Genomic DNA, 26,989 nt, shown 5'->3' with positions numbered 1-26,989 from the left:
TACCATCAAATCATAAAAGTGTTAATGTGCAGGGACCTTAGGGGTCATATAGTTCCATCCCTTATTTTGGAGATAAAAATAAATGGGCCTAGAGATATTAGGAGGATTGCCCAATGTCTGATTGTTAGAGAAGCATGATTATGTGACTTCGGTGGCATTTCTAGCTCTGATATCTGGTTACCATATTCTTCCTTTAGCCTAAAGAACTCATTATTTTCAGACAATCTCCTCTGGCCACCTTTCGAATTTTTTCTTATGGCTTTAATTTACACAAAGCAACAAATAACTGAAAACAATTAATATGCTACATCTTCTGTGAATATATGCCATTTATTTAATAACATTAACTTGTCATGGCAATTCATAGCCTGAATCTCATTTGATCTACCGTAGCACTTGATGCAGTTGTCATCCTCTTCTTACTACACTTGCATCCCTGGGATTCCAGAATTCACTCTTTTTCTTTCCTCCTATTACATTTGTTACTCCTCAGTCCTGTGAACTGGTTCCTCTGACTTTTAAATCTCTTAATTTTTGAGTGTCCCAGGGCTCAGTCTTTGACTGTCTTCTTGTCTGTACTTACATTCCTTCTCTTGGTAATCTTATCTATTCATGTGGCTTTAAATTCCATCTATGTGGTCATGATACCCAGATTCATAACTCTAGCTGAGATCTATCATCTGAACTTCAGGTGTGAATATCCCAGTTGCCAACTCAGCATCTCCACTTGATTTTCTAATGTACATATCAGATTCAACATGTTCAAAATCCCACTCCTGGTCTCCCTTTGCCTCAAAACCTCCTGTACACCTGCTCTTTCATATCTCAGTTTATGACCATTCTATCCTTCTTGTTGCTCAGACTAAAAAACTGAGAATCACGTTTGATTCCTTTTTTCTTCTTTCATATCCCACATACAGTTCCTCAGGAACTAGTGCAGACACTACCTTCAGAATACATCCAGAATGTGGGCACTTTTCACTACAGCCGATGCTCTCATATAAGCCCAAGTTATCATGATATCTTGGCATTATTTCCTCTTTACAGGCTTCTGTGTCCACTGTTGTCTTCCTACTTTCTTTTACTAATATAGTATCTATCATGGATATTTTAAAGCATAATGCCACATCGTTCCTTTACTTAAAATCCAGTAGTGACTTCTCCCACGTTTCACTCAGAGTAAAAGCCAGTGATCTCACAATGGCTGCATGATTCGATACCATCTCACCACTTGTTACTTCTCTGACCCCCTCTACTCATCTGCTACTACTACATTTCCTTAGCTTGCTCAGATGGCACCAACTGGCCTTCTTACTATTCCTCATACCCACCAGCTACCTACCGGCCTTAGACATTTTATCCAGCTGTACCCTTTGCTGGAACACCTATCACATCTGTTCATTTGTTGACTCACTCTTTTATTCATCTTTGCTCAGGTCTCATCTTCTCAATGAGACTTACTCTGACCAACCTGTGTAATATTACAACCTATCCACTACACCCTGTCCTACAGTTCTTATCCCCTTTACCCTGCTCTGCCATATCTCTCATCACTTCCTAACATTCTATATAATGGACCTACTTATTAGGTTTCTGTTTAATTGTCTGTATCCCCTTGCTAAAGTGTAAGCTTCTTAAGGTCTGGGACCTTTGTCTCTTTCATTCATCAATAATTCCCAATTGTATAAAATCATGCTTGGCACATTGTAGGAATTCAAGAAATCATCACTGGAAAGGTAAAGAAATAACTTTTAGGTACAAGACTTCAAAGACAAACTAGTAGATGTGGGAAGATTTTCTGAATCATTGAAATTTTTTTAGTGTTCTCTGATCAAACTATGTAGCTACATAAACTCCTACTCTTGCAAAGTTGGTGAGAAATATTTAAGAATTTTCTTCAAATATCTGAAATCTTGTTTGGAAAGATAATATTTTGCGACATTTAACTTGAAATGTTGCCCTTCTGTTTATTTTCCTATGCAGTTGCCAAGACAATTTTAAGCAGACTGGTGGATTAAAAATATGTGAATAAATAAATTTGTGATTTGGCTTTTTTCACAAAGGCAGAGTCAAGCTGAAAGTCTAAGATAGCCACATGGTATGTTTAATTGATGTAAATACCAAAGAAATGGCATAAATGAGTACAGAATTTGGGTTAGAGGCAAGAAAAAAAAGCGAAGGGAAGAAATTAAGGAAACTAAAGTTTGGTTTAAAGCAGATATATTGGTGGCAATAACATCCCCAGTAGTCTCGCTGTGCAAGTTTGAGAAACTGTCATAAGAAGAATCTTGAAAGCGAGCTGATGAGTAAGCATCCAATGGGGTAGTTTCCATCTTTCTCTTTGTGAAAACATTTATCATCTCCAGTGTGATTTGCACATGTTGATTAATTAATCTCTAGGTGACTAATTTTTCATTATTTGACAGATAATTAGATCTTCCATAAATCTAGTGTAATAAATGCATGCAGGAAGTGTTGTGAGCCAGTTTAATGATTGGCATTAGTTTTCAAGAAGAACGTGTTCCAGCTCAGTTGTTTCCTTATTAGCAATAGTCATGTCAGAAAACTCTTTATAGATAAAGTAAAAAATCTCTCCCAGAAAATATGACAATATTTCCACTTCGCCAATACCTTAAGGCTCCTATGGTCCAGTTCCCCCAATCTCTATTAATTCACAGAAAGGATATGTCTGAATTTTAATGATGTCAAAAAGATGAAAGCCATGGACGGTCTTTCCTTTGATTGTGAAAGTGAAGATGCACAGGGAGGGAGAGGACATGATTATAACAACTGGAGAATTATAGAATATTTGTGTTGGGAGGGAATTGAGAGAAGAATGCATCCACATCCTTTAATGTACAGAGCCAATTCCTGAATCTCAAGAAGGCTAAGTGATAAATTTAAGGACGTAGGATGGTACTTCAAAAAGTTCATGGAAAGATTCGTATTATCTTTACTTCTGTGTTTCTACAAACTTTTTGAGGTATCCTTGTACAACTGAATTACAACAGAGCCAAGAGGAAAAGATATATGCCTTGTTTTACACACACAGTCACAAGCAAACACACATACACACATACATATAGATATGTAAATACAGTAGGTGCAGGGGAGGGGGGAGAAAGAGAGACAGACAGACAGAGAAAGAGAAAGAGAGAGAGAAAGAGAGAGAGAGAATATGCAGCACCCCACAGTTATCTGGCTGGAACTGATCAGCTCCAAATTTCACAACCGTTTAGGAAGAAATTCTTTTTTCTTTCTATAAAATATCTAGACAGATTCTCCCTGGAATGGTGTACTCCACAGGCAGTGATCAAAAGAACTGACGAACTTTTTCAATTCCTAATTAACTTCACACCTTTTCCAGTCTTCTAAATTTACTAATTCATATCCTAAATCAGTTCCAAACTGGAGTGCCATTCATGTAGAAGTCAGAAGTCAATAGAAAATATTCAATATATTTAAAGACTTGAGAGAAATCATACATTTTACTAAGCAGTATGAATTATCATGAGAAGTCCAATCTTCAAGAAGACTATTATTAAATGAGATTATATTAAGAGAAGTCTTTTATAATTTTGTTAACTCTACTTTCTATTATGCATTAAGTAATTTCTGTGAAATGTGTATTATTTTATACTTGTGTGTTTTATATTTTAAGGAAAATGTACTGTGAAGCCTTGTAAGTATATAATGTTAAAGTAAATTTTATTTATTTTCTTTGGCTTACTCTAAAATTTGAGTCTCAATTCACCCTCACTTTTTGACATTCTATATTAAAAGGAAACTTAACTACATTTAAAAAAAACTGTTTCAAATTTACAATTTACGTACATGCACACACTACACACGTACACACAATATTCTAACTCTAAAAATCAAATTTAAGAATACTGTATCCTGTAAATTTGTAATTCAAATTAGGTGTAGTCCAATAATAAGATAAATTGTTGTGTATTATTTTAAAATATGTGTGTGTTTACACAGATAATATTATTATATACACAACTACACATACTCACATGTACACTCTATCAATAATAAAGCATCATCATTTAATTTCAGGTTAAAGGAAATGCAATTATGAATAAGATTGATTGCCCTGTTACATCAAGAGAAGGCACTTGTTTATTGATTTTTTTTCCTTGTGATTTATTTTCTCCCATATTTCATTTTCAGAACTGTGTATCTTTTTGTCTGAAATATAAGAATGTTTGCTTTATAAAAATATACTGCGATTCGGATTCTTAGATGTCAGTTACTTTTAGGTGGTTTATAGTTCAACCTTTAAAGAGGTGCAGAAATTGTAAGAGGTTATGTAAGTTTTGATCATTGACACTTTACCAATAAAAGTAAAATTGGAGTGGAACCCAATGGTGTTGGTGATAGGAGCAATGAAATTTAACAATAGAGTGTATTTAGGCCTGGTTCAGGTTAGCCCTTTCATTAAGTAGATGTGTGATTTTGGACCAGATACTTCATCTGAGTTTCAGTTGCCTCATCTCTAAGAGAAGGGGATATTTCCAGTTGGATTCCCTGGGAAGCTGACTTTGAGAGGGAGATCGGCATATGCCTGTTTATTAAAGAATGTGTTTGGGATCCACACCCATGAATAGGAAGGAAAAGGAGCAGGATTTAGCAGAAGAAGTTGAGCTGTGATATAATCCCAATGGAATAAAATGTGGTCCTAAGGAAAATAATTTTTTTCCTACTAGAGAACTTACATTTTTCTTCAATTAATTGAAATAATTTTCTAGTTGGACATTAAAATACTAAAAAGTTGCTTGATATTAGGATGCACTGAGGGATTTACAATGGATCCCTTGGCTTTACTCTATCAGGAGCAATGTCTATGCCACGAAGAATCTCTGAGTGGAAATGTGTTTATATTTGTATTATATACCATCATTATTCTAAAATTTAAAAAATAATAACCCTTCTAGATTGATAAAATGTTTTAATTAAAATTAATTTAATAAAATTTAAACATTAGAACTATTCAATTGCATGTTGCCAAGTGAGATTATCTTAAAATATTAATAATTATTATTAAAAATGTTTTTTTTCTATAAGTGACTTCAACTTCTCTTACAAATTACAATAAGCTCATTCTTACAGCAACTTACCCAGAAGTCTCAATTTGGACTATGAAAAACTAACCTATCTTCTCTCCATTGATGTAATCCTAGGGAATAAAATCCTCAGAATAGGACTTGATTAATTGAGGTTGGTATACAGGTAGTTTTATGAACTGTGCGGTCAAACCGTACCAATCCAAATTAAACCAAACCAGACCAAATCTAAGCACAAATATAAAGCAAATTCTTAATTTTGTTTATAAAAATTCTATATAAAAATTGAAATCTGTAAATTAATCAAAAGGTCAATAGATTTAGTTGGTAACATGCCACTTTTTTCAACTGAACAATTTGAAGGAATTCAGTCAGCTCAAATTACCAGTCTTTCCTCAGTGTGGGATAGTAAATACCTGGCTTCCTCAGCAACATTTTTGGGGGAGGGGTTTCTTTATTCCTAATTCAAAATTGACAATAACTTTGGTGTGTATACATACACAAACACACACACAGGATAAAAAAAGAATTAAAACCCATGTTGCCTGGCAATAAATGGAATTACTAGTTTGTGTTTCAGTCTGGTATATATATATATTCTTTCTTTAACTGAATTATAAAAGAAAGGTATAAAGTAAGAATGCAATTATGCCATTTGCAGCAACGTGGGTGAGCTTGGAGAAAATTATATGAAGTGAAATAAGCCAGGCACAGAAAGATAAATACCACATTTTTTGACTTATATGTGCAAGCTAAAAAGGCTGATCATAGAAGTAGATAGAATGGTGGACATTAGAGATGGATGGGGGGAAGGGAAAGTGGGTGATGGGGAAAGGATGGCCAGTGAATACAAAATATTAGGAGAAAGGAAGAACAGGATCTAGTGTCTATAGTAATACAGACTACAGTTAACAAGAAAATACTGTATATCTTTGAATAGTAGTCAAGATGATGTTGAATGTTCGTAACACAAACAAGTGACAAATGTTTGAGGTGATGGATGTACTAAGCATCCTGATATGATCATTGCACACAGTATGAATGTACCCAAATATATTGTACTTTATAAACATATGCAATTATCATGGGTCAATTAAGAAAAATAAAAAGAGAGGAAAAAGAAAGAATTAGAGAATAGAATAGTGGTCACTGGACACAGGGAAAGGGAGGACGGTGGGGCTGGGGGGTCTAGGGGAAAGGCTGGTGGACTGGTACAAAGTTACCAAGTAGCAGTTAGATAGGAAGAATGACTTGGGATGTGCTAGAGTATAATAGCTTCTAATATAGTATTGTATATTTCAAGATAGCCAGAAAAGAGGATCTTGAAGGTTATAACCAAAAAGAAATGATAAATGTTTAGATGATAGATACTGTAACTATTCTGATTCGATCATTATACAACATATGCATGTACTGAAACAATGGACTGTACCCCATAAACATGTACAATGAAAAAAATAAATTAAAAAAATTTAAATTCCAGTAATATTTAAAAAACAGAAACCAAAACAAAATAGGTATAAAGTACAGTATAAAGCGTTTTTGTTGTTGTTGTTGCGGCTGACCGGTATGGGGATCCGAACTCTTAATCTTGGTGTTACAACACTGCGCCCTAAAGAACTGAAGTAACTGGCCAGTCCCAGTATAAAGTCTTTAATCACAAAAAATACACATTAAGGGAAACTGCATCTCTTGTATTTGTATATGTTAATCTACCCCAAATGAGAAGGATAGCAAAATGGTATATAAGAAAAAGGAAATGAGGTAGTAAACATGCACACAGGCCATTGATATTCTAAAGAAGCAATTTATCATTAATAGCCATTTTCTCACATTAACTATTTTCTGTATACAGACTAGTTCCAGACAGGGTAAAGCAATTCTTAGCTTCAAACTTCATTTGCGAGAAATGATACAATAATTTAACTTTAGAAATGGAGAAAAAGTTGTCCCATTTAAAAAAAAAATCAAATTTTTGTAAAAAAAAAAAAAATTGTATAAAGATTTTAAAACCTCTAATTTGGGGGGGGGGGGTGCGGCAGAAATTAGCACAAGGCTATGGGTCTATTTTCCTGAATGGTTGGGAAATCTTCTGCGTTTTCCCCCCAGACCTAAAGATTTCCTTGTCCTCTTCATTCTATAATCTGAGCTGGGACACTAAGCATTCAGTCTAATAGCTCTCACTGCTAGAATATGACTACTAAGAGAACCTGAGCAGTAAAATAGGGGAATTCTTCTTAATAGCTTTTTCCTGCCTAAATATATGTCCCTTGCCTCCTGCTGAGTTTTCTCATTGCTTGTTGTATAGCTTCAGCATATACTCAGGACGCATCTAATTGATTTGATCGATACGAACTCAAAGAGAATGGAATTATAGGTATTAAAGAGATGCTAAGAAGGAAAACTAGTTTTTATTTGCAATAAATCAGGTTATCTTAATTTAATTCAAAAGTGAGGCTCTCACTGCAAGTTGCGTTCTGTTTGATGTGGTAAATTATCGTGATGTTTGCAAATTAAAAATTTTCCCTATCACCTCACATTCTACTTTAAAATTTCCCAATGGCTCTCTACTGTTTACAGGATCCTCTTCAGTCTAGCGTCTCAGCCGGTTCTCTAGTCAGACAAACTTTCCCTTTTTAACACGAGTCCATTGAGCCAGTTGGTATGAACCACTTCCTCCTCTCCACATATGCAAAGGATGCTCATTTTCCAACCCCCTGTTAGAGACTCATTGTGTATGAAGGCCTCTTCTTTTATGTTATCAGCACTGAACTTTGTTCACTCAGACTTTCTAAAGAATTTCTTTGTGCCATTTATTCCCCAAAACTGTGAACTGCTTACCATGTGTCATGTACAGAGTTTAATTATAAAGTTACAAAGGTGAATAGGACATAATTCTCATGCTTCGAGAACTCAGCCTACTGAGAGAGATGGATGTGCAAGCAAATTCAATATTATGTGGTCAGAAATAATAGAAATGCGTATAAAGGCGTGGTGGAGAGCAATTGCTATGGAGTGAAAGAAGCCTCTGAAGAGTAGTTTCCTTGAGAGGTCTGATGGAAAACGATGGCCTCATTGCATACTAGCGTTTTTGAAATTTGCTTGTTTTGTTCTTTGTTGGAACAACCCAGCAAAATAAAAAAAAATACATAGGTAAATGCTGGACCAAATTGTTTTTATGCCACAAACACAAGAGAAAAAATAAAAGATTGAAATATAGACTCATCTTTGGCCTCATCTCATAAAAAACTAATTATTCACGGTAGAATTAATAATGTAGAAATTAAAATTAGCTTTACATGATATTTTATTCCCTCTTTGGTAATGTAAACATCATCACTTTACAAGTAAGATTTAAGATAGGACGAAGAAAGTTTCACACACTGGTCTTTTAAAAGATCATTCAATCATTTGAAATGGTGACATGATAAAAGTATGTTCAGAAATGTAAAGCATGGCTAAAATTGCAAAGACATTTTCCTTCTTAAAATACTTCTAAGAAAGAATGCAGGGAATTTTACTTTATTCTATTTTTTGCCTGCTAGTGCTGTAGTTTATTTTCACTACAAATAGTGAGTCATCACAATGTATAGTAAGAGACACCATTTCTGGCATACTCTGCTAAAACCTATATCGCTTTTTATCTTCAATTTGTTTACTTATTCGTTTATTTTAATTGACACATTGTAATTGCACATGCTTGTGGGGTACAATCTGATGTTTTGATACACATGTATGTTGTATAATGATCGGGTCAGGGTAGTTAATGTAACCATCACCTCATGTGTTTATTTCTTTGTGGCTAAAACATTCAAAAGCCTCTCCTCTAGCTACAATGTAATATACAAAACTTAACTGTTAACCTTAGTCACGCTACTGTGCCATAGAACACCAGAACTTATTCCTTCTATCTAATTGTAACTTTGAACCAGTTGACCAAACTCTCCCTATTTTCTGCTTCTCCTCTCTCCTCAGTTATTTGCTTTTTCTTTTCTTTTTTTCTTTGCTTATATATGCTATTTTTTTGGAAATTCTCTTTATGAGAATAAAGTTTTCTACTTATTGGCATGGACATCTTTATACTTACAATCTTCTGTTGCCCATTTGTCTTCTTGGTTGCAGCATTCTATTTTCTTTTTCAACTTTGATGCACACTGATAGCTGACTGCCACACTTGTTTCAACTTCCTTAAAGACAAACAGCTGAACTATGTTTTGCGCTACCCTTGATATTTACTAGGTCTATTTGACTGAGGTTTAGCCAATGAAATCTGAGCAGAAATGATATGCATCACAATGATGCCCATGAAAACTCTCATGAACAATCCTCCATTGTCTTTTAGCTTTTGCAAGTTGAGACAGGCATGATACTGCTAGGTGTGAAGGTGGATAGACACTGAGTCTCTGCATCACTTCTTGAAGGGGAGCTATTTTCTGATCAGAAGAACCCGTTCTGCTCTTCACATGAGCTTGACAAATGGTGTTTACTTTATGCTTTTAGCCATGTATTGCAAGAAAGAGATGAGCTTAGTAAATAATTGGTTGCTTTGCAAGCAGAAATGAAAGAGAGGGGGAAAGAAAGTTTAGAAATTTGGTTCCTCTAATAGTTAGAAGAGGAAACTACTTACTGATTCCTAGCAATGTGAGCTGAGACTTGAAAAGGCTTTGAAAGGCAAAGGCCTTTTACAACTTAGTCTTGCAGTAATACCAGCTGTTTTTACTGTCTGAGAAAGCCTTCAAGGAATTGTCTTTAAGTTGTGAAAAAAAAGAGAGGCATAAGGGGTGTTCAAAGATGCAAAGAAATAAGTTATATTTAATAAATATATCTTGGAAAGAATTTTGGGTCTGGTTAAGTGGTAAATGGAACTAACTGGAAGCAAGTTGATCACATTTCTCAATGCCATCATAAACTCATAGTAAAGTAGACTACTTTAGCAGTATACAAACTGTTACGTCTCTTAATTTACCAAAATTGAGCTGTGAGAGAGGTACAACCCTCAAGGAGGATATGCTCTACAGCAGCCCTTCAGACAAAGCCAAGAGGGCAAAGGACAAGCATGATCCTCTCCCAGTTTGTCAACAGTAGCCACAGAAATGTTTAGGCTAACAAATATGCTGGAACTAATGGAGGCAGTTGGCACTGGAAGGGTTCAGAGAAAGAAAAGAAAAAATAAACAATGGTCTGTGTTATATATTTATATGGTGATACTAACTCCTCTCCTAAGAGTGTAGGGCTCTGGGTTCCTGAGGGCTCCAGACTGGAGTCTCACTCTAGAGTCCTCCCTCTGGACTCTGAATCTTTCTCTGTCCTGGGTTCCACTCTTCCACTTTAATTCCACTAAAAGGGCTTTCATTTCTTCTTTCTTTAAAGGCAATGAAATCTTTCCTTAATTTCACATTCACATGTTACAAAATGATACCTATGTCTTGTAGTGAAATTGTTTGCTAACTACTCATTTATGTTTTTCATATGTAAAGGAAAGTTTTAAGGATTTAGAAATGCTTATTTAATTTCTAATACACATACTTGCACACACATGCATACAATATAAAACCAAACCAAATACTGGCTAAGACATTTTCCCCAGCTGTGGACTTCTAGATTCTCTTTCAGTAGTTAATAGCTGAACACTGACTGTCTTTCTCCTTGCGTTCCTGAATGCCTTTGCTAAATAGGATGACAGGCACATTCAGGAATATGCACGTGTGATATTATGATATGTTTATTGTGGTTTTCGTCCATGGCTCCAGACTTGTTCTAAACTTCCTCACCTTTCTGTCTTGGCTGGCCATAAGGAAATTCTCTGACCTACTTAATTTGATTATAGGTCATAAGACCCCCATTTGAGAAAGGCTCCCCACACCACCCATACCTGGGAGAAAGGAATACTGAACAGAGAGACCAAGAAGAATCTGAACGAAGAGACCTTGCTGGGTTTCTCCACCCAGATCGTTAGTGTTAGATTGTGCCCTTTTTGTCCAATTTCTACACGTTTGTCCATGCTTGATTCACACCTACATAATGAAGCTTCCATAAAACCCAAAAGCACAGGGTTTGGGGAGCTTCTAGATAGCTGAACACATGGAGGTTCCTGGAGGGTGCTGGAGAGGGCATGGAAGAAGCTCTGCTCCCCTTTCCCCATACCTCACCCTATGAGTCCCTTCTGGATCCACTGCAATATCCTTTATAATAAACCGGTAAACAGTCTTCTAAGACTGAGCTACACTGTGGTATTTGACACTGTTTTCAGGCACGTAGTGTTGGAATTGAATTAGAGGACACCCAGCAGGTGTCCGCTGCAGAATTGCTTGCTTGCCGGTGGGGAGGAATACCCGACTCTCGGTTGTAGAAGTCTGTCTTCTGTGTTGATTGTTGCTGAGTAAGAGTACAGCAAAAAGAGTTTATGTGTGTTTTTTTCCCACTCAGCATGAAACAAAAAAAACATATGTTTAATTCTTATTACAATGCTAATATGTGAGAAGTTTTCAAGAAATGTTAATTGAATGGAAATAATTACATACCATGTGGTCAGTACAGAAAAATAGGGTAAATGACAAAATCTAATTTTAATTTGAAGTAATGCTTTTTCTTGGTAATTTATAATACCACAGTCTGTAGGATTCAGTTAAATTCTGGATTTATACTTACCAGCTCTTTATACAGTCAGAACCTTATAAGCTAGAACCTTATACTTTTTGATTCGCTATAGGTTTCATTTCTGAAGTGTTTATTTTATAAGAATATTTATATTTCAGTGCTTTGTTGCTAGTAAATGAGAAATAAGCTTTTCTTCTCACATAGTAGGAGCTCAGAAAACTTTATATGCTCCTAACCCATTTAGCAGTTTTAAAAAATGAAATTAAATTCTAATTAGAATTATAAATTGTAACTGTAATATTTTAATCTTTTAACTCCCTTGCAATATATTATTTATATACATGTATATTTATAATCATTTTGAGTATGATAGATTTTTAATTTTCTGAAAATAGAGCTGGTATACTATTCATATTTGTCTTTATACCCAACTCAAATTTCTAGTTGAGTGCCTTAAACATGGCTAATACTCAGAAAATGTTATTACAGTGAATTTTCTGTTGAACAGAAATATACTGGAATTTTCTGTCCTATTTTTTGCAAATGACATATATCTATTTTTTAATAATGCAAAATGGTGTGAAATTTGGAATGCCATACCTGAATCAAGTTCATGAGAGTATCTCTGAAGTGTCCTGAGGTCTCTGAATAAATGTCCTCTTGAAGGTTATTGCTGTATTCTGGGCAAAAAAATATTTACATTAAAGGCATGATTTATTATAGAACCACATATCAATGTGCTTTGAATAAGTTAATGCTACTTCCCTAGTCATGAATGGGAAGTAGAGGAAATACAATCAATCTCTTGATATTCCTTTGTCAATAAACTGTTTACCAAAGAAATCTGACACAGGCACAGGTCTGTTTTCTCTAAAAAATTATCTTTACTCCAAAATTGAAAATTAGCATTGAGAGTCATATCGTATTCTCTAATTCTCAACATTTAGAGTTATGCATTCTAGTTCCATAGACTGCTGCCCAGTCCAGCATTTTCTCCAAGTGCTTGGTCTCATTTTAATATTTTAAGTGAAGGTTCTTTCTTCACTTCCCTTGGGGAAGTCTTGTTTTTGTTCAAATGCAGTAGAGGTGATTGCCTGAAACACTTTCTTGACATTTAATGTTACATAATATATAATGCAATGGAACTTAAGGCATGAAACCTTTTTGAAAATGCAAATAGTTACCCTTTCTACTTCTGACATGTGTAAAAATATGATTTTGAGGTAGATTACAGGGATTATGAAAAACAAAGCCAAGCAGATACAGAGTATTTGTAGAATTCGCTGAGCAATTGTCGCACTTTATTTTGTCTCTGAACCTAGTCTCTCCTTAGTAAAATATAAAATGCCTCCTGAGCCAAGATACTAAGTACATTCCTGTCTTAATGGAAAGATTCACTTCGTAGAAACTTGTAATTATTTTTCTGGAGAGTTTGTTTAATTTGATCGTCTAGGGAGTTGTTTCATCTTTAGGATGCTGATCATTAATTTTATTTAATGAGTTAATTGCTCTTGTTATTTTGGATGTAATGTGTCCTAAGAAGTTATTTAAGACACATAAACTGAAATACTTTTTTGTTTTATTTGAAAAATATGAAGTTCACACATATGTAAAATACATGCACATTTGTATATTCCCTTACGTAAATAGTAGGCTTCTCGCATCTGGAAAATTTCTCCATTTGTTCTTGAAGCTAATATATCAATGAGGCAATTCTCTTCAGTGTCTACTCCCTGGAACAACAAAGAAAGAAAGAGAACCATAAAGGCATTTTTCCTGAGAATAATAGTGCACCTTATATACAATAAAGGGATACAGTGTTCCTGGTGTTCTGGCAGGTGGCAGAAGGGAAACGAAGTGTGTTTAGGTAAAGAAAGGCCCAATCTCAGTGCTGGCTCTGCCATTTACTAGCTGTTTGACCCCGAGAAGGAAACTCTGTTTCTTCATTTAGAATGAAGCAATGTGGAAGAAGATATGCTTAAACCATGTTCATGGTACTGAGCATTTCTATTTGCTGCTGGAATATCAATATTTTAGCAAGCTGAAATTAGAACATAGGTCTTCTAATTTCCAAGGATGTTTCGGGGACCTGTCCCTGCCCCTCCTTAAATGTGGAATTTTGCTTTTTTGTTTGTTTGTTTGTTTGGCGGCTGGCCTGTATAGGGATCCGAACCCTTGACCTTGATATTATCACACTGCATTCTAACTGAGTTAACCTGCCAGCCCTAGATGGCGAATTTTGTGCAATCTGACTACACATTTGGACAGGGTGCTTTTTGTGATCTCTTACAGACATGTGTGTACTACTCTGTGATAGTGATTTTAAAGACAACACATCTTTTTCAAGGGAGCCTCAGAAATCCTTACCATTCTGTGAAACATTGATAAAGTATACCAAAATAGCAACATATGACTTTGTTCATATAATTTTTAGTCAAATCATTTTTCAAGAGGTAGAGATTGACATGAAACATTTAAAAAAACTGAGCAGTTGAAATTCACATAATTTTTTTGTGTGTGTGACCGGTAAGGGGATCGTAACCCTTGGCTTGGTGTCGCCCACACCACACCATCCCAATATAGGATCCGAACCCGGGGCCTCGGCGCTCTCAGCGCCGCACTCTCCCGAGTGAGCCACAGGGTCGGCCCAAAATTTACATAAATTTTATACAGTCCCTTTTCTGATCAGTAAACATGATGGCCCAAATCCACATTCCTTTATTATTTTTTTTTTCTCTTGCTTCTTTCCTGTCACACATTGTTCACAGATTGTGGCAATCTGGTCATTGACAAGCATCATACTGGAATGATTGCAACAGTTCTGCAGGTGTTTAGTATCAGCATTTGAGAAGAAGTTAAAAGGCCCTCTTGACTTCCTTCCTAGCCAACAATATCTGTAACAAATCTGTAGTAAATTTATTCCATGGAATTGACTTTCCTGTAGGAAAGAATTGTTCTAATCCTTCAGAAGTAAAAGTTTGACACATCTGAGCGATAGTTTTTGTAAAGAACTAAGCTAAGGTCATAAAAATAAAGATGTAGTCTACATTTTGTCTCTGATTCAATATCTTATTTTGACTTAATAAACCAAATTTTTGCAAATAATTTAAAAGGATTCACATAATTTTTACCATGTCCCCCTTGATACATAGATACATATCAGGAAACACAAATCTGAATGGCCCTGGAGGCTTATTTACTCTGTCCTTTGGTAGCTCAGCAGGGAGCTGGCTCAGTAAATCTGAGTTTTTAAAACACAAGAGCGGGCTGATCCCAGCCACCGGGCTCTTCCACAGGCCACTTCCCCTGACTGCAGCGTTTCCACTGCTACATCATTGCATGGATATTCCCTCCTCTCTTCTCAATCGTGTTTGTATGTAGGAGCATCACTGGGCAGTCTGCCCTCTACTGCAATATCAGCCTGTATCTCTTACAGGTATACTTTTGGATCAGATCACTACCTTCATGGCATGCCAGAGTTCGTGAGCATCGTAAGATGGTGGTGAGTACATGAGGCCAACCATAACGTCTTTGAAGTGATGTGAAAGCTTCTCCTTCAGGTCCCCAATCAGGTCCTATGAATAGAAAGTTTCAGTATGTTAGTTACCGAATGTACAAGAGAATTGGGATAATTGCAGTAAGTCTTCTAGTAAGATTTCCTTTTCCATATCGTTTCATGTAATAAGTCTGGTTTTGATTCACACATTTATATTTGGACTACAGGAGCTAATGGACTTGAGGGCTGCAAATAACTGATTTAATCACATTTGCGTGTGATAGAGCATATGAGACGGTAGTGATATGAAAATAGAACAATTCTCTTTCTCTAACCCCTAAACCCAAACCCTGATTTGATCTCATCATGAAAATAAATAAAAGCTGAAAACTAAAAACGTTTTAGTTGTGAGTTCTTAGTTTTCTTGTGTAGAAAATGAAACATTAGAAAATATGAAGTTTATTTTATTTCATTATAGTAGCAGTCTCCTTTAGCAGGGAGCCCTGGTTGTACTATTGCCAAATAGCTTACGTAAATTGGTTAAGTAATATTAGAACTTTCTTCAAATAACAGCAGCATCACCCAATGTTGAAAGTTAAACACTTAAATAGAAAAACACACATGCTGGATTTTTGTTCCTAGAATCCAGGTATAAAAATATGAAATATATAATTTTAATGTTTTGCCTTTTATTTTGCTAGTATAGAGTGGAATTTAAATTTAAATAAATGCTAAATTTATTTTCTGTAGAGTTACCAAGACATATAAAATATTTTAAAAATTTACCATCTCTTACTAAAATGTGTAAAGTATATCCATTTTTACTTAAAAATATGCAATATTTTAGTGCTGAGGTGGTTGAATAATAGAATTCAGGTAACAGATGTTAACATGGCATAATAAACTCAATTGGAATAACAACAAAATAGTCATAATTTTAATTTTATTTATCATAATCCAACAGCATCTTTCTATACTGTGGATTTTCTATTTTAGCAAATAAAAGCATTTATCCACCAGGTGGTAACTGATAAAAGAGAGAATCTATTTATTTTTTACTGCAACCAATGCAGTTCATCGAATGAACAAATAATAAATGTCCAGAGTTGTGCCAGGTGCTTGGAGTATTTATAAGAGGCATGTGAGCTCCCCTTTCATGGAGCTTATATTCTATTTAATTCTCTCATTATCCACCATTGTACAAGGGTACTTCAAAAAGTCTGTGGAAAAACAGAACTAAAAGATAATACAAATATTTCCATAAGCTTTTTGAAGTACCCTAGTATATTGTTAAAGGGCTATCATGAGCCAAGCATTTCTTCCAGGTCCTGGGGCTATAGTAATGAACAGACATGAACATTTGAGCTTGCAAAGCTTACATTCTCATGCACACAGTAGAAGCTCCATAAATATTTGTTGAATGGAAGACTAAAGTTATTAACTGGCTGTTTATTGAATACTGTTTCCCAGATGCTGTGGCAGATGCTGGGGAAATGCAACACAGAGTCTCTGTTTTCAAGGAGATTCACGTTCCATGTACCCAGAGATATCATAAGTAAAATGAGAGCTAATACACTTTCTCAAGCTTTCAATATCATTTTTCACATTACAGGATCCTGAAGCAATAGTACAAAAGTGTAATAAGAATTCAGATAACAGATCAGACTGGATTAAAAGGATTAGGAAAGACATTAGGGACATGTTTGGACAAGTAACATTGTGACAGGAGATGGAGAAGCCATTTGTGATGGTTAATTTTATGTGTCAATTTGATTGGGCTACAGTACTCAGATAGTTGGTCAAAAATTATTCTAGATGTTTGTGTGAGGTTACTTTTTAAAGATGAGATTAGCATTTGAACCAGTAGACTGAGTAAAGCAGATTACCCTTTACAACGTGTGTGGACCTCATCCAATCAGTTGAAAGTCTTAATAGAAAAAAACTGGCCTCCCTGGAAAAAGAGGGAATTCTGCCCGCAGACCACCTTCGGACTCATACTTCCACTCTTTCCTGAGTCTCCAGCCCACCGAACTACCCTGTAGATTTTGGATTTCCTAACTCTATGACAATGTGAGTCAATTTCTCAAAATCAATCAATCAGTCTATCAATCCATCTATCTATCTACACATCCAGTTGGTTCTGTTTCTCTGGAGAACACTGACGAATACACCACTTAAGAATGTAGGTCGAGCAGTAAAAGAGAAGTCAGAGGCAGGAGTAATCCTCATGTCTGTGTGCTTGCATGTGTGTGTATTTGGTACATATAGGTTAATCTGAAGAGACTGAAGGATCCACGTGGAGAGAAAATGAACACAAAATTGGACTTACAATGCAGAATTGCGTGATGATTGAAGATGTTTGCTCCTGTGGGAGCTCAGAAATGAGGGCAGCTTTTGATAATAAAGGAAACCTAAGGCAAAACCTAACAGTAAAGAGCTGTGCTGAAGGTAAATTATTTTGATGGTGGTATGGATTGTGATTGCAGAAGGCAGGGGCACTGCATGGGAGGTGATAGCTGTGACTATCAGAGGCATGTGAGCGTGGAATGAGGTAGTGGAAGCAGAAAGGATGGGAGAAAAATGGCACATTTTGAGGGAAGATTAGTTATGGTATCTGAAATCAAAATATTTTTGTAAAAATTTCCCAATCTTCACCCCAATATATGAGTTTATATGAAAAGCCTAATAAATCACATCTAAAAAATTCCTTTTAAAAAGAATGCAAATTATTGATTGATTGATTGATTGAACAGATACTCTATTACCAGACTATTCTAGGGACTGGGAGTCTAGTATTAAGCTATTATACTATTAGTCCCTATTATTAAACTATTAGTCCTTACTTTCATTAAACTTGCATCATAATGGGGGAGAGGCCTAGGATTCATTGAGGACTAATGACTTATGAAAGGTTAATTTTAATGGTCTATGGTGCTTTTATGTAGTTATATTAAATGAAGAAATCATTGTAATCTATTTTATTTCCAATTGGCTGCCTGAAACAAGGAAATATATGCTCTGTTGCTCTTATAAAATATTTTCTGTTTTGATCTATATTTCCAGATTGAAGGTATTGGGATTTGTGGAATGGATTTCTATACAATTTTATAAGGTTCAATGACTTGTGAGAGAGCCAGCATGACAGGGCAAAAGAGACTCTACCTATTACAGGAGGTGACACGTCTCCTATAAACACTTGGCTCAAAGGCCACAAATGTATCCTTCAGAGATAAACCAATAGTTGTATAAACCAACATTATAGAATCCATATAGGCAGAGAGTATACTAATGATGCCACTCACAATATATATCTAGCAAAATACCTGTTGTCTATCTGGGTCAGTAAATTAAACATGTGATAAGTGCCTTAACAAACAGTAACTATAATCCTTGATAATCCTGTGAGGCTGTTCTCCTAATGAGGAAATTGGGGTTCAGAGAAGTTAACTTGCTCAAGGTTCTATGACAACTAAGTGGCAATGCCAGAATTTGAATCCAGGTTTTCCAACTATGAACCCCATGCTCTATTATCTGTTCTGACATCTATTAGTATAAACTAAAGAAATTGGCATCTGTGGGAAAGAGGCTGCAAACCTCAAAGAGTAGTTAAGTAGGGCCTGTTCTGTGCACATTCACAGAGGTGGCCCAGCACATTCGTTCTTTCTCTGATCCTTTTCACTGTGCATAGGCTGGTTCTTAGTCTTCTAGAGACTGACTGAACACTGGTTTTTGAGACTTCATAAATCTCTGTCAAAAACACATTACCTGAATTCAAGTACCTTCCATCTGCAAATATGGTTCTTAACTCAATGTCTTTTAATTCTACCTTCTCTGGCCAAAAAAAAAAAAAAAAAAAGTTTTTGTTTTTAATCTTCAGGCATTTTTCTTGTGTTTCATTAATTCACCAAATAATTACACCTTCTTGAAATGATGATTTTTATCAATATATATCACTGGGAGATATAGATATTAATTAATGCTAGCTACCTTAACTTTAATTTCTACCCCTTTTTAAATTTTGAATTTGATACTACTTCCGATGTAAGAGAAGCCTTATTCCCTTAGAATTATTTCTTAAATAATTTTCTGTTAGTAGTTTCGTTGTCTTAAAAGGCAAGGATACATCGCTTATTTTCTTTCTTTAATAGACTTCTTTATGCAAGATTTTTTTAAAAAAACTTTAAAAAAGGAATCATATATTCACATAAGGCATCTATCAGAGTCTCCATTAGAGCTAGTAACTACTTTTAATTAAGTGATTACTACAGTAATTATACAGTAAATTATCTAATGAATGTATAGTAGGTGCTATACATTCCATATTTTACTTGACTTAATACTTAAAATACCTATGCAGGATAGAATTGGTTTTCAGTTAAGAAAGTTAAGAGTTAGAATGAATAAAACCTTGCCTGAAGTCACACTCTGGATAGCTGGTAGAGAGGGGATGTAGATTGCGATCTGTGTGACTCAAGTTTACCATGCAAGTAAACTTTACACCTACGACCTCAGGACATAACTTTCGATTGGTAGATTCTATTAAGTCTCTCCTTGTCTTAGGCTAACTTTACCTCTGAAAGATGTCCCTGGTCTGCATTTTATGGAATGCAAATGTAGGTCCTTTAGTGCATCTTGACAACCTGCACTCAAACTTCAACTTTGCCTTTAGGATTATGCTCTTAACCAATCAACATGGAACTCTAGACATGGAAGTACAGGACTTGCTCCCCTAACTATGCTGTCCTGACTGGACTTTCTTTGGTTTCTCAATCCTCTAGTTCATTCTCTCCCATGGCCACCTATATAGCTCCTTCCTGACAGTGAACATCTTGCACAGTTGGAGTGGGACATGACTGAGATATTTAACTCAATATGGCTTGTAATGCACCTCTCCAAGTTATATTGAAGTGGAGCTAAAACAAATAATAACAATAATGATATAAATTTCCCTGCTCCAGTTTTTCTCAAAAATAAAATACATTAAGCCCCCTTTATTTGTGGAGGATACATTACAAGACCCCCCCCCAAGGATGCCTAAAATCATGTATGGTACTGAACCCCATGTATACTATGTTTTTCCTCTTCATACATAAATATGATAAAGTTTAATTTATAAATTAGGCACAGTAAGAGATTAACAATAATAACTAATAATAAGATAGAACAATTATAACAATATGCCAAGATCATTACTCTTGTGTTTTGGGCCATTATGAACTAAAATTATGGTTACTTGAACACAAGCAATGCCATACCTCAACAGCTGATCTGATAACCTACATGGCTACTAAGTAACTAATGGGCAGGGAGCATCTACAGCATGGATATGCTGCAAAGGGATAATTCACCTCCTGGGAGGGATGGAGCAGGACAGCATGAGACTTCATCATGCTATTCATGACAGCACACAATTTAAAACTTATGGGTCGTTTATTTCTGGAATTTTGCCTTTAATATTTTTGGACTGCACCTTGACCTTGGATAACTGAAACCAAGAAAAGCAAAATTGTGGATAACGGTGGACTACTGAATAAAATATTTCTAAAAAATATTTAATTACTAAACAAAGGTGTATAAAAACATTGTGAAATTAGCTTGAATTAGAAAAAAGACAAACTGGATTCATGAAATAAACTATCCTGATAGTCACTGAATTCTGTTTAGATCCATTTGATGACTACTAAATCCTATAAGAATTAGAAATTAATTCATTAATGTGTTTTAATACAACAATATGTATTGCCTAGGAAATGCATTAATAATAGCAATTTCAAATAATTTATTTAAATGATAATTTTCTATGATATAATTTCAAAAAGAAACTAGATACAGATCATGCTAAACCTTCCTTGAAAAGAAACTACTGCAGTTTTTGCTTTTGAGTTTGTCTATTTTATTTTCTTATCCCTGCGTTGGTGTTCTTGCACAGACAATTTAACAATAATTTCACGATTGAAATGTTGTAGAAAACGGACAGCAAGGAAGTGACCCAACACTCTGAGGGTTGGAGAGCCAGGAGTTTATTATGCTAGCGGGACCAGATGGGCTCCAGCTCTGAAAATCTGTTCCCCGAACCAAGGTTTGACAAGGCTTTTTATAGGCGAACTGTTTCAGAGCTCTTTACACATTTTTTTTCTTTTCTCAGCATTTTAGCTAGGATATTTGGTCTGTGCAGATAAGCTCTTGTTACAAAAGCCAAAAGAACAAGCAGTGATTTATAGCCAAAGCAAGGGAACATAGTTTCAAGGACAAGATATTACTTCAAGAACAAAGCAGGCCCATGAGAAAATTATTTCAACTGCACAGTATAGTCTCAAGGACAAAACAGGTTTATGAGAAAGTTACTTTTACATTTTCCAACACTAATGGTAAGGGAACCAATAGTTATCGAATTTCTATTGATCAATACTTATTTAGCTAGACACTTCACACAATTGTTTGTTTAAGCCTTATAAAAGTTTGGTAAGGTAAGATCTTAAATGTAAAAGTGGGAAATTGGAATTCTAATTAAGTCCATTGCCAAAGATAACACAGAAAATAAAAGGCAGTGTCAGGTTTTAAGGCCAAGACTGATGGAATCCAAAGACTGTTATCTTCCCAGTGTACTATGATTTCTGCAATTACACCTTTATTTATTTAATTTTATTTTTTATTAGCAATCAGCATATTATCTTGGAAAGATGCTTAAAAGTTGCATGGTTGTCTAAAGAATTTAAAGAAAGAGAATAAAGATAATATTAGAGTTCTATGAAAGAGTCCCTATGTCTTCTTAGTCATATATATTCTTAAGTGAAAAACATTTCTATTTTATTGAAGTATAATTTATGTACAATAAAATGCACATATTTATTAACATATTTATACCTTAGTAATACCCTTACCACAATCAATATGTTAAATATTTCAGTAACATCCAAAAATTTCCTTGTGTTTTTGCAATCTATCCATCTCTTCAACTCCTATCTCTAGGCAACTACTGATTTATTTTATGTCACTATAAATTAGTTTGCATTTTTGAGAGTATTTTGTAACTGGAATCACACCCTATGTACTCTGTCCATCTGTTCAAGTCAGTGTAATGATTTTTTATATCCATATGTGTTGTAAGTTTCAGTATTTCATATTTCATTTATTTTATAGATAAGTAATATTCTGTTGCATAGCTACACCACTTTTTGTTTGATCATTCACATAGTGGTGGACGTTGGATAGTTTCAAGGTTTCAGCTATCACAATAAATCTGCTATAAGCATTCATGTACAAATCTTTGTGAAGGAATGTTTTAATTTTTTTTTTTTCTTGGGAAATCACTGAAAGTGGAATGGTTGGGTCAAATGGTAAGTGCATGTTTAGCTTTTTATAAAACTGCAAAGAATTTCCAAAAATTGCATTATTTTAAATTTTTACCAGCAGTGCATTAGAGAGTTGCTAAGTATCTTCACCAACACTTAGTATTGAAATAACAACAGTAGCTTAAAAGATCATGGGAAGATGGAATTATATGGTTATAAGGCTTTAAAGTTAGATACAAATTGTTCTATTATTTAAATGTAGACGTTCATAAGTTAAGGGTGCATATTGCAAACTACAGTGCAAAATTAAAAATATATACAGAAGTATAGCTAATAAGCACATAATGGATCTAAAATGAGATACAAACAAAAGTTGGAAGTCCAAAAGAAGACAGAAAAGGGGAGAAAAGGAAACATGAACTTTAAATTCAAAATAATAAATGATAATGAGGCTGTTTAACCATTTGACAGGTAGTTTAAAACCTAATTATTTTATTAAATATAAACATTATAAACATTCCAATTAAAAAGTAATAATTATCATATTGGAAAAATAAACCAGAAGTCAATTATATACTGATTATATTATATGTATTTTAAGTATAAGGGCATGGATAAGTTAAAAGAAAAATGATGGAAAAAACATATAAGGATGCTTATCTTAAGAAAATTTGAATGACTATATTAATATCAATGAATGTACAAAGTACACTTCAGAGAAAAGAGTATTTTCATGATGAAGAGGGATATTTCACTCTAATAAAGCATCAACTTATCAACTAAAAAAAATCCTAACTGTATATTTACCTAATAACAAAATTTAAAAACATAGTAAGAAAAAGAATTGACAAAATTGAAAGAAGAAATAGACAACTCCACAATGACCATTGGAAATTTAAAATATCTTCTTTCAGTAGTTGATAGAAAAGTTAGAAATAAAATAAACATATAGAAGACTTGGGCTTTACTAACAAACAAATTGGTGTTTATATTGCTCTACCCAGCAACAGTAGAATACACAATCTTCTCAAGCATGCATAGAGTATTCACTGAGAAAGACCATATACTGGACAAAAATGAATAATCTCAATATGTTTCTAAGGATTGAAATTATCCAGTGCATGTTCTCTCACCACAACATGATTAATTTCAAAAATAATAATAAACATATATCTGAGAGTCTCAGATATTTGGAAATTAGGCAACATACTTCTATATGGTCCAAGGATCAAAGAATAAATTGTTTTATTATTTATTTATTTATTGGTTATGAATATTCATGGAGTACAAAGCTGATTGTCACCACTCGTGCCCAAGATGTGATGGCCAGATCCATACTGGCAGCATGCCTGCTACCACATACTTTGATCATACCCCGTGTCCCCCACCCAATTATCCTTGACCTTCCTCACCATCCTTTCCCCCACTGCACTTTGTACTCCCAGGTATCAAAGAATAAATTGCAAGAAAGTTAGCAAATACTTTAAATTCCATGAAGTAAAATTAGAACATGTCAAAATTTGTGAAATGAAACTAAAACAGTTCTTAAAGGTAAATTTTTAGCCAGAAATATTTATAATAGAAGAAAAGAAACATAAAAATAAATGACCTAAGCTTCTGCCTCAAAAAAAAAAAACTAGAAAAAGAATAATAACTTAAATACAGAATAAAAGGAAGAAAATACAAAAGATCAGAGCAGAAATTAATAAAATAGAAAATTGGTAAATACTAGAAACTCAATGAAATCAAAATCTGATTCTCTGAAAAGTTCAGTAATGTTAATAGAACTCTAACTAAACTGATCAAGACAAGAGAGAAAATGCAAAATACCAGCATTGTAAGTGTAAGAGTAGCATGTACATATACTACAGGCATTAAAAGATAAAAAGAGTATTACAAACCCATTTATGGCACTGTACATTAAAATTTAGTTGAAATGGACAAATTTCATGACAGACACTCAAGCATAAATAGAAAATCTGGATTGTCAAGTATTAAAGTTTTTGAATTTGTCTATTAAATCCTCCCCCCTCAAATCTCTAGACCAGGCAAAATCACTGATATAACCTATCAAACATTTAAGAATGGAGGAAAATCAACCTTACACAAAATGTTGCAGAAAATAGCAGATAAAAGGGGATTTCTCAATTTATTTGATATGATCAGTGTTGCTCTAATATAAAAATCAAAAAGAGGCTTCACAAGTAAAGAAAATTGCAGACTAATATCCTTTATGAACATAGGTACAAGAATCTGTATCCAAATATTTATAAATCACATCTAGCAATACATAAAAAGAATGACATATAGTGATCAAATAGGGTTTATCCCAATAATACAAGGTTGGTTTGCATTTGAAAATTAATCAATGTAATTTGCCATTTTAGCAGTATAAGGAGAAAAGTTACATGATTATGTCAATAGATGCAGAAAAATCATTTGAGAATGTTTAACATACAATCATAATAAAAACTCTTAGCAAAGAAAGAAGGAATCTTCCTCAAGTTGAGAGAGGCCATTTATGAAAATTCCACAGCTGAGATGATACTAGTGAAAAATTGAATGCTTCCCCCCAGTACTGAGAACAAGGCAAAAATATCTGCTCTTACCACTTCTATTTAAAATGAATACTGCTCAGCTATTAAAAAGATTGATATCTTGGGCCGATCCCGTGGCTCACTCGGGAGAGTGCGGCGCTGGGAGTGCAGTGGCGCTCCCGCCGCGGGTTCAGATCCTACATAGGGATGGCCAGTGCGCTCACTGGCTGAGTGCGGTGCGGGCGACACCAAGCCAAGGGTTGCGATCCCCTTACCGGTTACAAAAAGGAAAAAAAAAAAAAGATTGATATCCTATCACTTGCAGCAATATGGATGGAACTGGAAACCATCATCATATTAAGTGAAAAGTAAGTCAGGCACAAAAAAACAAATACTGCATGATTTTACTCATAAGTGGAATCTAAAAAAAAAAAAGTGGTAGAAGCAGAGAATAGAATAATGGTTACCAGAGGCTGGGAGGGGTAGAGAGAAGGAGGAAAAGTGGTGGACTAATGTGTACAAATCCATGCTACCTACCCTAAGTGAATCATTGTACAGTATATGCATGTGCTGAAACAACACGCTGTACCCCACAAATATTCACAAGTAAATTCAAAATATTTTGAATAAAATAAAAACAAATTTAAATGGTAGTAGAGGTGTATACCTAAAATGAAAGGCTATGTTAATTGAAAGAAGCCAGGCACAGAAACAGGAAAACTTCAAACCTTCTAGAAGAAAGCATAGAAGCAAATCCTTGCAACATGGTTTAGGCAGAAAATTCTTAGATAATACTTAAAAGTATAAATCATCAATTTAAAAAATGATTAATGTGACTTTATTGAAATAAAAACTTTAATTCTTTGACAGAAACTTTTAAGGAAGTAAAAGAAAAGCTACAGGTTGTCACTTCACATATCTGACAAAAGACTAGTGCCCAGGAGGTGGAAGAAGCTCTTTAAAACTCAATATTAAGACAAACAATCCGGTAAAAACATGGGCAAGAGATTTGAATTGATACTTCACTGAAGAAAACATGCAAATTATAAGTAAACCCATGAAATTAAGCTTAAAACATTGGTCATTAGAAAATGGGAATTAAAACCACAATGAGCTACCACTGCATATTTTTTAGAGCAGCTAAAATTAAAAAGACTAATAACACCAGATGTTGGTATGGATGTGGATCACCTGGAATTGTCACAGTATCACTGATAGGAATGTAAAATGTTATAATCACTTTAGAAACCTCTTTTGTAGTTTCTTACAAATGTAAACATATACTTAAAAGTGGTCCATCAAATCCACTCAGATATTAACCAACAAAAATGAAAGTTTATAAACCTAGATCATGAATGTTTATAACAACTTTGTTCATGACAGCCCCAAATTGGAAATGATCCATATGTCCATCAACAGGTAAATGAATAAACAAATATTGGTATATCTATACGCTGGAAAAATAGTGATAAAAGGAAGTGAACTACTAATACACATAGCAACACATATGAATCTTAAAAACATTATGCTGAGAAAAAGAATCCAGACACAAAAGAGCACATACTACATGGTTCCATTTATAAAAAATTCTAGAAATAGCAAAGTTCATCTATACAGACAGGATAAAGCAGATCGGTGGTTGCTTTCATCAGGAGGATGGCAGGGGATGCCTGCAAAAAAGCACGGACAAAATCTGGAGGTCTCAGGAATGCTCTGTACCTTGACTGTGCTTGGGATCAAATGGTCCTGAAATAAATATATTTTATTTTATATAAATTATACTCAATATTGTGGATTTTTAATTTTAAAATGTTAAAATGTTATTTTGGTATCTATAGAGTATTTTCTTTCAAGTAGATCCTCTTCTGTATTTATGTGCCATACTACTTTCCCTGGTTTCAAGTTTTTTATCATGTAATCTAGCAGTTTTTAGCATTTTTTTCCACACTAGTATACCTTAGGAAAAGTATAAACCCCATCATTAATATTGGTGCC

The 26,989-nt window shown here is 34.5% G+C and overlaps 1 protein-coding gene across 1 annotated transcript in view; it reads right to left on the bottom strand.

Moving 5' to 3' along the window:
• Positions 1-26,989, bottom strand: part of ANXA10 (annexin A10) — a 167,912-nt gene that overhangs the window by 10,929 nt on the left and 129,994 nt on the right. The window contains exons 4-6 of the mRNA XM_063077311.1: positions 15,131-15,244; positions 13,312-13,402; positions 12,270-12,349 (exon numbers count right to left, since the gene is read on the bottom strand). Of these exons, the coding sequence (XP_062933381.1) occupies positions 12,270-12,349; positions 13,312-13,402; positions 15,131-15,244 (285 nt within the window). The remainder of the gene's footprint in view (positions 1-12,269; positions 12,350-13,311; positions 13,403-15,130; positions 15,245-26,989) is intronic.

The sequence above is a fragment of the Cynocephalus volans genome, chromosome 13 (genome assembly GCF_027409185.1).
Source record: "Cynocephalus volans isolate mCynVol1 chromosome 13, mCynVol1.pri, whole genome shotgun sequence".
In the NCBI taxonomy this organism is placed as follows: Eukaryota; Metazoa; Chordata; class Mammalia; order Dermoptera; family Cynocephalidae; genus Cynocephalus; species Cynocephalus volans.
Note: the sequence above shows the minus strand (reverse complement) of the source record. Positions and strands in the feature narration are given on the sequence as shown.